We start from the raw sequence: 17,256 nt of genomic DNA, 5'->3' as shown, positions 1-17,256 counted from the left end.
CATTCCTCTGTCCTTTCCCTGGGCTCCCTCTTCCCCCCTTCCGTCCTGTTTTCTCCCCACTAAACCTCTCCCTACCTCCCTTCTCCCCCCCAAGTCCTTTTGTATTCCCCTCCTCTGCCTACCCCACTCCCTGTCGCGTCTGCCCCCCACCCTTCTTATGGGTCCTCATCCTCCATCAGCTCCTTTCCCGGTTCCCCCCTTCGCTTTTACTCTTCTTTCCCCCTTTTTTGTTTTCCCAACATCTGTCCAGTTTCCCCCCACCTGCTCTCGGCTGTGGTATGTCACATTTGCCAACTTTTTAGTGCAGTGTTCCAGTGACTATTCCGTGTTGTTCGTCTTTCTCGTGTTGAGAACAGAAACCATGCTGTCGCTAGGTGTGAATTTTATGTCTTTTGCGAACAGAATCCAGACTGTCGCCGTGTTTTTTAATTGTCTGTCTACTGTTTTACCTGTCTGCTTCGTATGTATTTTATTAGCATCATCATCCCTCTGTTCTTTGTTTTAAGTTCCACGATTTCTTTTCGCCATGTTACTCTTTAAGTCTCCGATTTTATCGCCTGTTTTTTATTATTTATTCTCTTCATCCTTCTCACGAAGTCTGTAGGCTGAAGAGCGGCATACTAAGCTGCTGCCAGCCCGCCCCCTTTGGGGGGAATTGAAATTCAATAAAGAAGAAGAAGAAAAAAAAGACTCGTGGTCGTGTGGTAGCGTTCTCGCGCCCGGATTCCCGGGTTCGATTCCCGGCGGGGTCGGGAATTTTCTCTGCCTCGTGATGACTGGGTGTTGTGTGATGTCCTTAGGTTAGTTAGGTTTAGGTAGTTCTAAGTTCTAGGGGACTGATGACCATAGATGTTAAGTCCCATAGTGCTCAGAGCCATTTGAACCATCATCTACAACAACATATTATGTACACAATGCAATTTAATTACGTATACACAGTAGTATAGGAAACTCTTAGTGAAAAAAAGAAGAACGTTTTATCGATTTTGAACCTCGAAATCATCTACAACAACAACAACGGCTACAAAATTTTACATAAATCATGAATTTTTTTGGAAAGAAACTATGTATACACGACATATACTGCACCAATACGAAATACTTGGTGAAAAAGTAACATTTATCGATTTTGGTCCCTCTAAATCATCTACAACAACATCAGTCTCATTGGTGGCATACATTACGTAAATCGATGAAAGATGTGTATATTGCCTATGATGATATTGCTCATTCTGCTGCAGTTCGTGCCACTGCTGTTTCTGGTGCAGCTGCTGCCACTGCTGTTGCTGCTGCAGCTGCAGCCTCTGTTGTTTCTGTTGCTGCTGCTGGTGCAGCTGCTAGCACTGTTGTTGCTGCCACTGCTGTTGCTGTTGCCTCTCAGCTTCATCAATTACCAACTGGATATATGCTGAAACAATAAGACACGTATTCAATAGGAAATTCTTAGTGAAAAAAAGTTACAGTTATGGATTTTGATTTCTCGAAATCATTTAAGGACTTGCTGGTCACACCAGTACTACCAAGACGGAATATATACTTACAGTACTGCTTATGCTGCTGCTGATGGAGCAACTGATGCCACTGTGTCTGCTGTTAAACGACACGGTTCATTTCATCCACGCTTTGGTGTTGGTGGATATGCATTGACACAATAAGAAGGAGACATGTACTCAATACTATGGAATTCTTAGTGGGAGAGATAAGCTACATTTACCGATTTTAACCTATGCTTACCAGGTAATTACCCATCATGCTCTAACGGTCTCTGCCATTTACCGCCACTGGCACTACCGACGGTGCTTGATGCCACTGCTGAACGATTCATTTTTTGTACCTAAACTGTTGTAGGGCACCGAAAATTCCTGCTACTTTTCTCTTCTGCAGGACACTGCTTCGATTTCTGTTTGCGTAATTGTTCTGATTTTCCCATCTGTGCTTAGACAGTGCTCCCATTCCAAGCAACAAGAATAGTTTAATGATTAACGGTTTTATCGAAAGTGCGCACATATGAGGAAGGCTATTAGCGGTGAGAACGTATAACCGTTTCTGAGAAGTATGTTCAAAGCGGGACGTTATGATTTCCAGGATGGGTAGCATGGGATGCCTTGTTAGGACCATCAAGAAGAATGCAATCGGTGTTATTCTGGGCTATTTTCATGAACACGTCCTGTTCGGACAAGAATTTCCATACAGAGAAGCTGAAACATCATGAAAGATCCTACAAAAACAAAAGCGACCGTTAACTTGTGACATCAGTATAACACTGACAACCTTTTAGCTGAACTTTCGATGGTTAGCCACCATGCAAACAAGTTGCTGAGGGTCATGCGCTATGCGACCATCTCATTGAACCGCAAGTACAAACAAAGGCTATGCGTCATCGCGCCAGCAGTAGTTCCTAAGTGAACACGTGTTTCAAGAAGTATTTCTCAGATGTGAAGTATGAGAAGGATGCCGGCGCCTCATGCTTGCGGGACCTGAACGAACACCTGAACATGGCTCGGTAGCTGACGGCCGCGCCGTCACTCCGCATGGGCTGCCGGTGCATCCCGACTCCTGGCAGCGTGTGCGGTGGCATTCTGTGTGGTCCAGTGAACAGGTGATGGCGGGCACTGCGTGCTTCGAGATAGAAAGGTTTTTAACTTTGTAGTTATGTGTCAAAGGTGTTTTATGATGGTATTCCTTGCATGACTGGAATAAAAAAGAAAACATCTTTCCAAAGAGCAGAGAACGATGAGCAAAATAAATCCAACCCTCACAAACTGAATTTTTTATAAATAAGCAATAAACCCTTGAATTTCCTGTTATGAGATCCTTCCTCTCCACCACAGAGCAAACAATTTCTATATCTTCCATACACGGCCTTGAATCCCATAAATTGTTTAAATAAACGATATTCCACACATTGTCTAAATTGTTTAAATAATATTCCATATATTTCAATCGCTTTCCTGACAAATTCTTTAACTAAATAAATGAAATATATTCTATACACATCATAAATAGTTAAGCAATATTCTATACATTGTGCAAATTGTTTAAACAACATTCCATAAACTGAAATCGAATTCCCTCCAAAAGACCGATCAACTGAGTCCTTGTGTGCCAATTTACAGGGGTGGGTGGGCATTTACCAGAGAGGGAAGTGTTAATGAATTGATCAATTTAATTAAGTAGTCAGTCGAATTGGTAAGAGTGAGAAATACTATTCTAATAACTCAGACCTGAATAGTGTACCTGTAGCAGCGAGGGGGAGGGGATGGGTTGGAGGTTTCCTGAGGTGTTGGGGCGGGGGGAGGGGGACGGGGAGGGGAAATAATAGGTTAAGGACCTGGCAATCAAAAGGAAGGATCCTTTTAGCAGAACAATAGACTAAGGACCTGTCAATCAAAGGAGAACCAGAGATTAAGTACCTTTTAATCAAAGAAGAACAACAGGTTTGCCTCTGAGAGAATACCTGCCCCTGATGTAGGCAACCCACACTAATAAAATTCATTGGTGCCCCTGTTGCCCTACTACTTGTGGATTCTCAAATCAAGTGCCTAAATGCTATATTCATATCTAAATTGTTCCATAGAGTGCAAAAGGCATATGCCCCATTAAAATTATAATGTACACTGCTGTAATTATTAACATTTCGTCATAGCGCTAATTGAGGCCATGTAACTGGTAGTATAAAAACGAACTGACCGAGCAGCTTTCTAGGGGAGAAGAAGATAATGCATCAAAAAATATAATTAACATTGCTGATTGGCTAATAGAGCCTTTTTTTATCTTAGACATAGCTGTGGTTGCATGTTTATCCACCGACGTCACATTTTCCAACGCTTTAGCACAACAAACCACACCAAAAATTGAGAATTTTAATGAGATTTACAACGTTTTATATCACTTAAACTGCATATTTACGTAATGCGTAAGTATAACTTAATAATGCACCAAATAAGGTACGCAAACATAACACAAGAAAGAAAATAACGGACAATGTGTCACAAAGTGAGGAACGTTTTATCTCTCAAAAATATTATGTTTATTCCAGAATAAAAATGTTTATCAAAATACGTGAAGATTCCGACTGCAAGCCACATTGAAGTTACTTACCATATTATTTAAGTAGAAGTACATAGTTTTTGTTAAGAACTAAAAGTCAATCTTTCCCCAAAATAATACTGCCCATAAAGTTTTTAAAAATACATAAAGTTATTTTCTATAACTGTAGGATACATACGTGGTAATGCTGTCGAAACTTAATTCTTCTTTAACATTTAAAAAGTGATACACATGGCCCGTATATTGCCGCTAGTGACCTATCTTGCAAGTTAAACGGCAGTTGGCAATAAGCATGGTTTGATCCTTGTATCCCACTTGCTACAAGACTCAATAGACCCTAAAATTAAATAATTCTACTTGTAAAATACCTGTATTATTTATCAAAGTACACTTGACACTACAGCTGCTCGAACTCACAGGGTAAGCCGAATTGTCCAACAAGTACATTTTAGTCTATGTACCACACTATTAAGAAAGCAGAAATAACCTTTATTATTTATAAAATACGTAGAAAATATCTTCTATAACAGAATAAAACACACGTGGCATTACTAATCTAAGTGACAGGTTAAACTGCACTTAGTGGGTCTGACATACACTGTCACACAGTGCAAACTATTTGAGACATTTACGAAATAGCAATCATTGATTGATTGATTTATGCAGGGAGACAAAACTGCAGTGGTATTAGTTCACTGTTGCCCACAATGATACTCAGTTTCTCTCTCTGTAATTCTAATAATGCCAGCTGGTAACTTTAAAGAGTAGTAGTTGGTCTTTTACTAGTTCTTTATTAGACACAATTCCCTCAGGATTTAATGACCTGAGTATTTTGTGTCTTTTGGTCTCCAGCAGTTCACACTGGAAGATTAAATGTGGTATAGTTTCTTTCCCATGGTGGTATAATCTGCACTTAGCGGTTTCTTTCCTAATACCCATCATTTCATAAAGTTCCAATGACGAGTCATTAATCCTACCATGAGTTTAATCTGTCTCCTATTCAAGCTCAGGATTACAGAGCTTCTTTTGAAACATGGCCTTTGGATCATTAGCTTGCTATGTTTATATTTTCTGATCTTTGTCCCATATTCTGCTTGCTGCCCCCAAATGTATGTAAGTAGTTTCGCACTCACCATCGCCTTAGTGAGTGTTAGGACAGATTCCAGTCCAAAAAATGGGGCCATTGTTCTTGCTCCGGCAGCATATCAATTTGTTCATTGCCACTGGTTCCTGGGTGAGCACGGACCCACAGCATGTCTTCCCTGGTGCTTTCCCCTAGCCTCAAAAGGGTTTCATGGCATTCTGCAAGAATAATTGATTTCGTTGCAGAGGCTGAGAAGGATTTCAGAGCTGTCTGGCTCTCTGAATGAATGTAGATGTTATGATCCTTGTAGCACCTACGCAAATTCGCAAATTCTCCTCTGTGGACACTCTGATAGTAGATATGTCTGCCTGGAATACTGTGGCTAGCTTTCCTAGAGAGACTGCTCTCTCTAGTCTAGCCAATACCCTGTGTACACGCCCCCAAAACCTTCTTCTGTTTACGGAACGTCGGTAAAACAGAAAATGTTTCCTGGGTGGTATCGAGATTCGTTCTTCCACTATTCCCTACCTTGAAATGTTTGTTAAAGTAGCTGGATGTTGTCGTTTAGTCAGCTGACATTTCCCGAACTTGTGTTTACCACATTCACTATGCTTGTGTGGGATTGTGAATTTCCTAAAAGTTTACGGTTATGTCCTGTTCCTGACCTGTATGCAGCTGCTTCTGCCTCTATCGTAACCAAATGTCTAATGGGGCCATATCAATGACGGTCTCCATCCCAGCTGTTAGTGTGCTACTAATTCCGCCTAGCCCGCATCTCGTGGTCGTGCGGTAGCGTTCTCGCTTCTCACGCCCGGGTTCCCGGGTTCGATTCCCGGCGGGGTCAGGGATTTTCTCTGCCTCGTGATGGCTGGGTGTTGTGTGCTGTCCTTAGGTTAGTTAGGTTTAAGTAGTTCTAAGTTCTAGGGGACTTATGACCACAGCAGTTGAGTTCCATAGTGCTCAGAGCCATTTGAACCATTTTTTAATTCCGCGTGTTATAGCTGAGCAGGCCAATCTCCGCACCTTTCAAGCTCGAACAGCCACCTTTTGTTGTACTTCAATCCATCATACAGTAGTCCCACAACTTACCGTAGTTCTTATTACAGTGGAGTGTATCTAGTACATGCTCTAGGAGCTTAGACCCAACCCAGTTTTTACCACAGACTCTTCTAGTGCATATAAGAGCACCTTTCACCTTGGAACATATATTAATTATGTGTACTGTCCAAGACAGCTTCGCATCCAAAATAACCCCTAGATACTTCAGTGCCACCGCTAGTGGCAGGGTTTTGTTGAAGAGCTTGAGATTCCAGTACATGTCCTGGCTATGCCTTCGTGTGAACAGTACCACAATAGTTTCCTTGGGATTGACCTTTAGATCCTGTTTCCTGCACCAGCTTTCCACAATGTTCAAAATGCATTGTGCCATTGCTCCAACTGCACTAGCAAATTTTCCAGGTATTACTGTGACTAAATCATCCGCATATCCTTGGCAAATGTAACCACTAAAATTTAACTTTTCGATGAGTCTGTTCACCACTAGGTTCCATAGTAGTGGTGACGGAGCCCCCCCCCCCCCCGCCCTCCCGCCACCCCTCCCCCCCACTGCACCCTCATCCTCCTTTGCGGAAGCTCTCTGGCGGTGCTGATCAATATTTTCTCATCCACATGATTGCTTTCACCTTTCGTTTACTCAGCGTGGTCATAATCTATCTAGATATGATGATCTTAATGCCACGCTCATCAGCTGGTGAAGTGATGTTTCACATGATTTGTCTGATTAATATGCGTGTGAGTTCACATGTAGAGCAGGGTCGGCCATGGCGTGCAAAACTTCATTCATGAATATTCAGCAGCCTATCGGCCCTACTCGGTCCATCTCGGCTTTGCGCAGTCCTTCTCGGTATATCGCGACATTCCCTTACCAGTGCGAAGCGACTCCTTCCAGAATTTGGCGCGATTTGTTTGGTCGGCACGGCTTTCTACAGTAAGCGCTGTTTAGCCTTCGCTGTTTGTTCGTGGTACACACTGAGATGACATAAGTCATGGGATACCTCCTAATACCGTGTCGAAACTTCTTTTGCCTGGCGCAGTGTAGCTACTCGACGTGACATCGACTCAACAGGTAGTTGGAAGTTCCCTGCAGTAATATTGAGCCATGGTGCGTCCATAGCCGTCCATAATTGCTAGAGTGTTGCCGGTGCAGGAGTTTGTGCACGAATTGACCTCTCGATTATGTCTCACGAATGTTCGACGGGACTCATGTCGGACGATGTGGATGGCCAAATCATTCGTCAAATTTTCCAGAATGTTCTTCAAGCCAATAGCGACAATTGTGACTCGGTGACAATGGGCCAGACAACCTAGTATGGTTCCACGTAAAGACGGCCCACACCATTATGAAGTCTCCACCAGCTTGCACAGTGCCCTGTTGACAACTTGGGCCATTGGCTTCCTGGGGTTCAAATGGTTCAAATGGCTCTGAGCACTATGGGACTTAACAGCTATGGTCATCAGTCCGCTAGAACTTAGAACTACTTAAACCTAACTAACCTAAGGACAGCACACAACACCCAGCCATCACGAGGCAGAGAAATTCCCTGATCCCCCCGGGAGTCGAACCCGGGAACCCGGGCGTATAGGCTTCCTGGGGTCTGCGTCACACTCGAAGCCTACCATCAGCTCTTACCACACGAAAACAGGAGTCATCTGATCAGGCCACGGTTTTCCAGGTGTCTAAGGTCAGACCGATATGGTCACGAGCCCAGGAGAGGCACTGCAGGCGATGTCGTGCTGTTAGCAAAGGCACTCGCGTCAATCGTCTGTTGGCAGAGCCCATTAACGAGATATTTCGCCACACTAACCTGACGGATACATTCGTCGTACTTCCCACATTTCTTTCTGTGGTTATATCACCCAGTATTTGTCGTCTGTTGGCACTGACGACTGTACGCAAACGCCGCTTCTCTTTGTCGTTAAGTGAAGGCCGTCGGCCACTGCTTTGTTCATGGTGAGAAGTAATGCACGAAATTTGGTATTCTCTCCACACTATTGACGCTGTGGATCTCAGAATACTGAATGGCCTAACGATTTCCGAATGAATGCCCCGTGTATCTAGCTCCAACTATCATTCCGCGTTCAAAGTCTGGTAATTCCCTCCATGCGGCCGTAATCATGTCAAAAACCTTTTCCCATGAATCACCGAATCGCCTGAGTACAAATGACAGCTCCGCCAATGCAGTGCCCTTTTATACCTCGAATGAGCGATAGTACGGCCATCTGTATAGTAGCATATTACTATCCCATGACTTTAGTCACCTCAGCGTACAAGAAGTTTGCAGGTCGAGTGGCTGTTTGTGCAGAATAAGACAGTCTAGCGACCTGCTGTTGCATTCCTTTGAGAATGAATGGGAATCACATGGAGAAGGACGAGAGCTCTCAGTATCTATTGCGTAGTCGCATAATCGACGGCTACCGCAGACTTGCTATGAACCGGCATTACAGCACGATACAGAAAGAATTTAAAGATTTATTTGTCGATGAAAGAGCTAAAAGTTATAACTATCGACAGACGATGTGAACAGATTTCATTGTTCTGTATATCATGTAGCACTTTGCGATAAATATGCAGGCATGGAACACGAGATGCAATTCATGGTGCGAATAGTAAATTTTGTGAAGTCGCATGCATTATTACATTTTCAGTGGCCAGAGTTTTGATGGAATTGAGTGAAGGATTTGGAGACCTTATACATTACTGCAAAGTACGTATGTTAAATCAAAGGATGCTAGTGACGAAATTTCGATTTAAGACCGGCTAGAAGATTCTAAATGGATTGCAGACATTGCATTTTAAATAACGTTGACTGGAGAAGCCCTTAATAAGAAATTTCATGGTGAGAAGCAACTTATTTATGATTTAATGGTGATAGTGGAGGCATTTAAATATAAAGTCGTATTGTGAAATACCGTCAATTTCCATAAGCTCACTGTCGTTAAGGAAAGCTCGATTTTTTAACAATCAGTTGTGGCAGTGAAAGAATTGCAGGAATAACTTTGTAAGCATTTGAGGACATTGCTAATCGTTTTGAGACCGTTTGCCATTTCAGCTCTAAACGCCACTGTGGATCTGCAGATGGAACTCCCGTTTAAAAACAATTCTCTTACGAAAAAATTGTCGAGGAGTTCTATGTTTTTTTTTCCCTCGGGGTGAGTTTCCACGTCTCAATAAGGCTGCTAACTTGATATCAATGTGTCGCTCAACATAGTGCGTGAAAGGCTTTATTCGAGTATGAAAACAAACAAGTCACGACCACGACTACGTCGCAACCTGAGTCACGAAAATCTGTGAAACTGGCTGTGTGTGTCCGTATGCCAACAGTTTGTCCAGATGTAAACTTAATTATGTCTTCAGTGCCCCAAAAATAATGAAATGATACAAAATATTTGTTTTGTTTGTATTCTAAGTTGCTGAGAAATATAAAACAAAACTGGCACTTTCACAGTCACCCCTCCCCCCTGTTCCCCTCAGGAGCAGGTGGAGTTTTGTGTTTAACGTCCCGTCGACAACGAGGTCATAAGAGACGGTGCACAAGCTCAGATTAGGGAAAGATGAAGAAAGAAAGCGGCCGCGCAATTTTGAAGAAAACATGCCAGCATTTGCCTTGAGCGATGTAGGGAAATCAGGGAAACCTAAACCAAGATGGCTGGACGGGGGTTTGAACCGTCGTCCTCCAAAATGCGAATGCAGTGTGCTAACCACTGCGCAAGCCCACTAGGTCTTCTCTCTCAGATAATGAGGCGTGGTAGAGTGGGAAGTGTGCACTAGGGGTGAGAGACACTGCCATACATGCACAATCACTCCATACGAACAAAGCTATGGAGGAATCTCAGTTAACATGAACATTAACAAGTTTTTGTCACGTCTTTATGAGAAAGGAAAAACAAACTGATCGGTCTCATCTCCTTAGCTTTGGTATGATCAGCCCTCCCTGGCCTTGCAATGAAGACATCCTTTGCTGCCCTCCAAGCATTAGAAATGACTCCTGCTGCTAGGCTGACTCTTAACAGTGTGCACAGGAATCTACGCAGTAGAGCCAAAAGAGTTCATCAGATGCTCGTTACTTGAATGGTTTAAACATTCACACTGCCCACTGGATTCATTTGAAATCAACATATTCTCTGGCAGACTCCCCACCATCCCTTTGTCTTCCTGTAAACCAGTAGGTCCCAGAGACTGAATCTTGGTCTATGTTATCTACCAGACTACACTGACAGCAGATAGTCTTGAGGAGCGCACCCAACATCTCACGTGCTGCCTTTGTATCCTCACCATCCTCCTTCATTAGCGTTCTTCCAGAATTGGTTGGTATTCAAGTGAGGGTTTTATGAAGAAAGGCTCAGGTAGCTGCACCTTCTACCTCCTCATAGAATACCTTCCAGGATGACGATGTTCAATTACTTTCTTGTGCCAAACTAGTAATGTCAGAGTAGCACTTGCAATCTACATTCTCAATTGTTTGTTTTATGTAGTCTGTTCTTTGTGGTTCTCTACGGTTTTTACCTTCTACAGCTCCTTCTATTACCATGGAAGGGTTTAAGTACCTTGGGAATTGGGGTTGGTTGGGTTGTTTTGGGGAAGGAGACCAGACAGCGAGGTCACCGGTCTCATCGGATTAGGGAAGGCGGGGAAGGAAGTCGGCCGTGCCCTTTGAAAGGAAACATCCCGGCATTTGCCTGGAGTGATTTAGGGAAATCACGGAAAACCTAAATCAGGATGACCGGACGCGGGATTGAACCGTCGTCCTCCCGAATGCGAGTCCAGTGTCTAACCAGTGCGCCACCTCGCTCGGTTGGGAATTGGGTATCGACTATGGGAATCTATGCGGGAGGGATGCTGTGGGACACTCTTGTCTGGTTCGTCTACTATGGCCTGTCCATCATGGGAGACCCAGACAGTAGCTGTGTTACAGCAGGCTTGGCTCTCAGTTCCATATGAACATGCAAGCCCCTCCACTCACACAATAAATGCTTTGACTAGGTGGTGGTGTTCCCTGGAGAGGACGAACTGTAGTAATGCTACTGTAGTACTAGTGAACTGTAGTAAGTCACAGTTCTATAGGTAAGAAATAAGTGTTGCCATGCTTTCATCTACATACCTTCAACTACTTTCCAAAGTCAGCCAGACATTATAGAAACTACAAGCTGGGAGTAAGATTTTTGTCTTTCATTACAAAACATTTGTGATGTTCTGCTGATAACGCTAACTTTTGCTGTTGCACAGTAGATCCTACTTGAAGCTATGAGGAAATAGCATACTGAACAGTAGCAATATACATTTATATAGGTAAGAAAGAAACAAAGGTTGCATTTGATTTCAGCTACACAGTTTCAACTACCTTTCAAAGTCACGCAAACATTGTAGAACCCCATGGTAGAGTATTAACTTTACCTTACACTACAAAACATTTGTCATGTTCTGCTGATAATGCTAGCTTATGGTATTGTACAGTGGAGACAACATGACTCTTCGCCCCATAATCGCCATTTTACAGAAAAACTGTAACAAATTACCCCATACGTCGCCACTTGATGATAAATTGTAACAAATTGCTCCTCAAATCACTATGTTACATCGAAGCTGTAACAAATTGCCCCATACATCGCTATGTGACAGTGAAATTGTAATAAATTACCCTGTATGTCACCATTTTTACACAAAAGTGTAACAGATTGCACAACAGATCACCATGCTATCACAAAATTGTTGGAGTTGCTACCATTTTATATTTGGTTACAAGCGTCAAAGAATATTGCAACAAAATGTGCTGTACATCGACATGTTAACAAATATTGTAAGAAAATGCCCAATACATCGACATGTTATATGAAAGTTGTAACGAATTTCTGCATACATCGCATATAACTGGTGATTTATGGGGCTGCTTATTACAATTTAATGTATCGATGGTTATATATGGGACAATTTCTTATAAATTTGTTTATCAATGGCAAAGTTTGGTACATTTTTTACAGGTTTGTTCGATACTTGTCTGTAACAATGACAAATTATTATACATCATCTTACAATTTGAAACTTCCCGGCAGATTAAAACTGAGTGCCTGACCGAGGTTCGAACTCGGGACCTTTGTCTTTCACGGGCAAGTGCTCTACTAACTTTTTTTTTCTTTTCTTTTTTCCTTTTTTTTTTTTTTTTTTTTTTTTTTTGAGAGGAGAAAATTTCCGACCTAGCCGGGAATCGAACCCGGGCTCTTCGGTATGCGGTATGACATTCCGTCGCGCTGACCACTTTATATATATATATATATATATATATAGACACGCGGAGAGCGTTCGTCGGACCTCATGAAAGGCTGCCTGATCGTGTTCCGCTTCTTCATAGAGATGACCGTAGTGTTCCACAAAAGCGTTGGCAATGTCTTTTTGCGTTGTCATACGGCGACCATCTGGCAGTACGACCGTCTGTATTAAGGTTCTGCGGCTACGTTGTTTTTCTCTGATAATGTGATACATCGACGGTGATTCTCCACGGACTCGTTCAAAGGCCCTTGCACGGATTGCGACACCCTCCAGACGGCGGCGCGTTATGGAAATTATTTAGGCCTGTGCTCGTTTTATACCGGCACGACGCTCCTGTGAAGGTGCTTGTACAGAAAGTTCGCGGAGCATCGTGAAATAAAATTCCGTCGTGTGTCGCCTCCACATCATCTGCTCTCTTCCGTATGCAATTAACGCTCGGCGCAATGCAGGCTTATACTAACTGAGCTACCCAAGCACGACTCACGTCCCGTCCTCACAGCTTTACTTCCGCCAGTACCTCGTCTCCTAATTTCCAAACTTCACAGAAGCTCTCCTGCTCAGAGCTTGGGCAGCTTGGGTAGCTCAGCACAGACTGGCTTTAGCTGTCGCCGCGGTCGCACGCTCCTCAAGTTTGCTCCGTGAACGTTCAGTGTTTACGCCAGTGTTTTCGTGTTTCGTGATTGTTTATTGGCGTTTTGCACGTGAATTAAGTATTATAAATTGAGCTATTGGTCTTCGTTCGTGTCGTCTTTCTACGTAGTGCCGTTGGGATTTCGGCGTTGTCCGAAATTCTTCGCTGCAGAACACCATGGCAAACTCTGTGAGAAAAAACACCGTGATTTTCACCTTCGACAGGCACACCCGTCGAGTACAGCCCTCTGCACTTGAAATACACGACTGGATTACCGACGTAATTGGCCTTCATTCTGAATCTGTTCATACCATGCAGCTAGACTCTGATGAATACTGCATTTTTGTAAGGTTTAACGATTCCGTGAGTGTAGACCGCTTTCTGGAAAAATTTGGTTATGAAACGGAATTTATACACCGTGATGGTACTAAAAGTACTGTAAAACTCAGGAATTCCGAGTCTGTAATTATAAATGTTAGGGTTTTGAATATTCACATAGAAGTAGACAACTCGAAAATTAAAGATGTCCTTTCAAAGTATGGGGTTGTCAGGCAAATAGTCAACGAAAAGTGGGCTTCACATTTCAAGCTGCAGTGCTTTAACGGAATTCGCTCCGTGGAGATGGAAGTGAAGGCAAACATTCCCTCCCACATCTTTGTTGACGGGCACGAGGTGTATGTTATTTACTCAGGGCAAACCCCCACATGTCATGTATTTAACGAGTCTGGTCACCTCCGCCAGGACTGCCCTCGCCGTGTTTTTGTGCTAAAAAATAACCTTACGCAACGCCGGAAATTAACACTCAACGTTTTGTTGCCAGCCAGTAATACAACAAATGGTTCAAATGGCTCTGAGCACTATGGGACTCAACTGCTGTGGTCATAAGTCCCCTAGAACTTAGAACTACTTAAACCTAACCAACCTAAGGACAGCACACAACACCCAGCCATCACGAGGCAGAGAAAATCCCTGACCCCGCCGGGAATCGAACCCGGGAACCCGGGCGTGGGAAGCGAGAACGCTACCGCACGACCACGAGATGCGGGCGGTAATACAACAGAGCCGGCGGCTGTCGTGGATCCTGTTACTACGTCTGAAAACGTTGCACTTAATGTTAATGAATTTCCGTCTTTAGCACCTGCATTAACTTCTGAAATTCCGTCCCGTGACCGCGAGATTCCCACTAAAAAGCGTCCTCTAGAAGACACTGACAAAAATGTTGATGAGGACTCTTCCTGTGAAACACCCGTTGCCAGGAAGCCGAAGCCAAGTCCTGAAGATCTGTTGGAAGTGGAAAAAGGAGATGAAATGCAGGTCGATGTGGCTCCCACTTCCGCACAAGGAATTATACCGCCACGAACAGATAATGACGCAGCTGGTAGTGACCTTTCACGGAAATGTGACCCTGAGCCTGAAGTCACAGCTGCAATAACCGCATCAAGTGCACAGCCCATACAGTGCGAACAGTACGAGGAAGTACCAAGTAAACAACCTGCTGACTCCGAAGCGCAACACCGCGCCGAAGTAGGAAATAAACAAGCATCACCGCCTCGCCAGAAAGACAACACATCAGACAACACGCCGGAGCCAAATATTGACGACTCGCAAGCCACCGCCGTTGCGCCAGACGGCCACCGTCGGAGGCTGCGACCGAAACCAGGTCTTGCTGTCACGCGTCATCAAGCGAAAGCCACACCAGAGAAGAAAGACATCAAGAAAAAGAATATTAAATATGAAGTCATCAGAGCCAACACTGACGAGGAGAAAGACGACAGTGACTTATAGCAATGCATTGTCAGGAGTTCAGGATAATTTTCTTTTCAAGCACTTTGTTTAAAAGCAGTAAAAAATTTACTGGGAAGGTAGTACATGTAATGGGCACACAGCTTGTAAGGATCGTGACTTGTAGAGAAGCACGTTGCTGCTATAATCATACCGGTCCTCACCCAAATAGCTTCTTCTGGTATGTCTGTGATGCAAGCTTATAGCGTTACTACTATTGACATTAATAAAATACAGTTACCCTTGAAATTGGCAGCACTAAAAGAATTCTTGTTCCAGTCTGGGACAGATATCGCGTTGCTACAAGAAGTTGCGATAACGGAATTTCAGATCACAGGCTTTTTTGAAATTGTTAATGTTCCTACGGAAGCCAATATCGGTATAGCCATTCCGGTGACTGAAATCGAACGACTAGAACCAGGAAGAGCCATAGGCATAAAAATTTTCGATGTCACCGCGCTTAACCTTTACGCCCCATCAGGAAATTCCCATAAATTGGATCAAAATGGCTCTGAGCACTATGGGACTCAACTGCTGTGGTCATAAGTCCCCTAGAACTTAGAACTACTTAAAACTAACTAACCTAAGGACATCACACACATCCATGCCCGAGGCAGGATTCGAACCTGCGACCGCAGCGGTCGTGCGGTTTCAGAATGTAGCACCTTTAACCGCTCGGCCACTCCGGCCGGCTAAATTGGATCGTGCGAAGTTCTTTCAAGATGAACTGATTTATTTATTGAGGAAAAATCCGTGTTCTCTTATACTAGGTGGAGATTTTAACTGTGTTTTAAACCAGAAACATCAACAACCCAATTTCAACTACTCGTCACAGTTAAAAAAGTTAGTAAGTGATCTACAACTTAAGGATGTGTGGGAACCTCAGCACCCGACGTCAGTCGAGTTCACGTATATGACCAGCCACTCCCGCAGCAGACTAGATAGAATTTATGTGTCACCAAACTTGCAAAATTTTTTTATTAAACGTTGAAACTATTCCCTTGTATTTTAGCGATCACAGTACACTTTTAACTTGTTTTAATTTAAGTGTACAGCCAACCCACCGATTCAGAGGCCAATGGAATTTGAATATCTCTGTTTTAACTGACGAAGAACTGGAACAGGAAATAAGAGTAGCGTGGACTATGTGCCTCCGCCTGCAGACAAGCACCCAAAAGTCATTGAGTGGTGGACTAGCAGGGCTAAACCAAGACTGCGGAAAGTTCATGCAGTTTAGTGCAGCGAGGCACAGGGAGTTGGGGAATACAATGGAGTTTTATTATAAAGTTTTAAGAGACTTATGTCAACAGGCACATGATGACGTAATTCGTCTGAATGATATCAAAAAAATAAAAGCCAAGTTTTTAAGCATTAAACGGCAACAGATGGAGGGACTAAAAATTAAATCGAAAGCCACATCAGTAGTAGCAGATGAAACAGCTTCTCTGTATCACTTCGTGCGGCATGCTAAAAACAGGCGTCAAACTTTTATTGATGAAGTCCAGACACATACTGGTACAAGGCTCACATGCCAGAAAGGAATACTGGACGAAGTCCACAGGTACTATGAAACCTTATATGCCCCTACCACAGTGGAAGATGCAGCTCTCGAGGACTTTCTCACTACTTTAGGTCCACAATTGTCGGGAACAGAAAACGCTTACATCCTGTCACCTATTACTAAAGATGAAGTACATGAGGCAGTGCGTAACTCAACTCTCAAAAACTCTTCGGGACTTGATGGCCTCCCTGGGAGTTTTATGCCCGCAACTGGTCTATAATTGGGGACAAGATCACTTCCATGGCGAATGAGGTCCTGAACGGAAAAACGGTCCCTGTAGAGTTTAAGGAAAGTAAAATAGTACTGATCCCTAAGAGTAAAGAAAAAACCAACTTAAACAATTTTCGGCCTCTTTCGCTACTAAATTCTGATTACAAAATAATTTCGCGTATTATCCACAAAAGACTCTCTGCCTTTTCCAACAAAATATTGAGTCATCATCAATCTTGTTCCCCGACCAGAACGATATTCTAAAGTCTATCTGCATACTGAGACGTCATTGCAATTACCTCAGTGACAACAATAAAATGTGTTTTAATCTTTATAGATTCCAATAAAGCTTTTGACCGCGTTAGTCGTAGATACCTCTTTGCGACGCTGTCAAGAATGGCTTTCCACTCTCAGATTGTCAACATGCTAAGAAATATTGCAACAGGTATAATAGCAATCAATGGCCAAACATCTAAACCCATACAGATAAGGCGAGGGATTCCACAGGGCAGTCCCTTATCTATGTTTTTATTTTCCGTATCTTTAGAGCCCTTTCTCCTCACTGTCCACGCAAGATTAACAGGCATAACATTGAGTGGTGAGAAAACTGTGACACG

At 43.3% G+C, this 17,256-nt stretch overlaps 1 protein-coding gene across 1 annotated transcript; it reads left to right on the top strand.

The window, feature by feature from the left end:
* Positions 1 to 1,192: 1,192 nt before the first annotated feature.
* On the top strand, positions 1,193 to 14,871 carry LOC126184046 (uncharacterized). The gene is made up of 2 exons (XM_049926406.1): positions 1,193 to 1,328; positions 14,222 to 14,871. The coding sequence occupies exons 1-2, from the start codon at positions 1,193 to 1,195 to the stop codon at positions 14,869 to 14,871; spliced, it is 786 nt and encodes a 261-aa protein (XP_049782363.1).
* Positions 14,872 to 17,256: the final 2,385 nt, after the last annotated feature.

This window comes from Schistocerca cancellata, chromosome 4 (genome assembly GCF_023864275.1).
Source record: "Schistocerca cancellata isolate TAMUIC-IGC-003103 chromosome 4, iqSchCanc2.1, whole genome shotgun sequence".
Lineage (NCBI taxonomy): Eukaryota > Metazoa > Arthropoda > Insecta > Orthoptera > Acrididae > Schistocerca > Schistocerca cancellata.
This window is presented reverse-complemented; position numbering and strand designations above follow the sequence as displayed.

Excerpts from the sequence above, each read along its gene's own strand:
- LOC126184046 (XM_049926406.1), top strand. The coding sequence starts at position 1,193 with ATGAAAGATGTGTATATTGCCTATGATGATATTGCTCATTCTGCTGCA. Across the intron at positions 1,329-14,221 it reads TGTTTCTGTTGCTGCTGCTG|CACCTGCATTAACTTCTGAA; the intron begins GTGCAGCTGCTA and ends TTCCGTCTTTAG.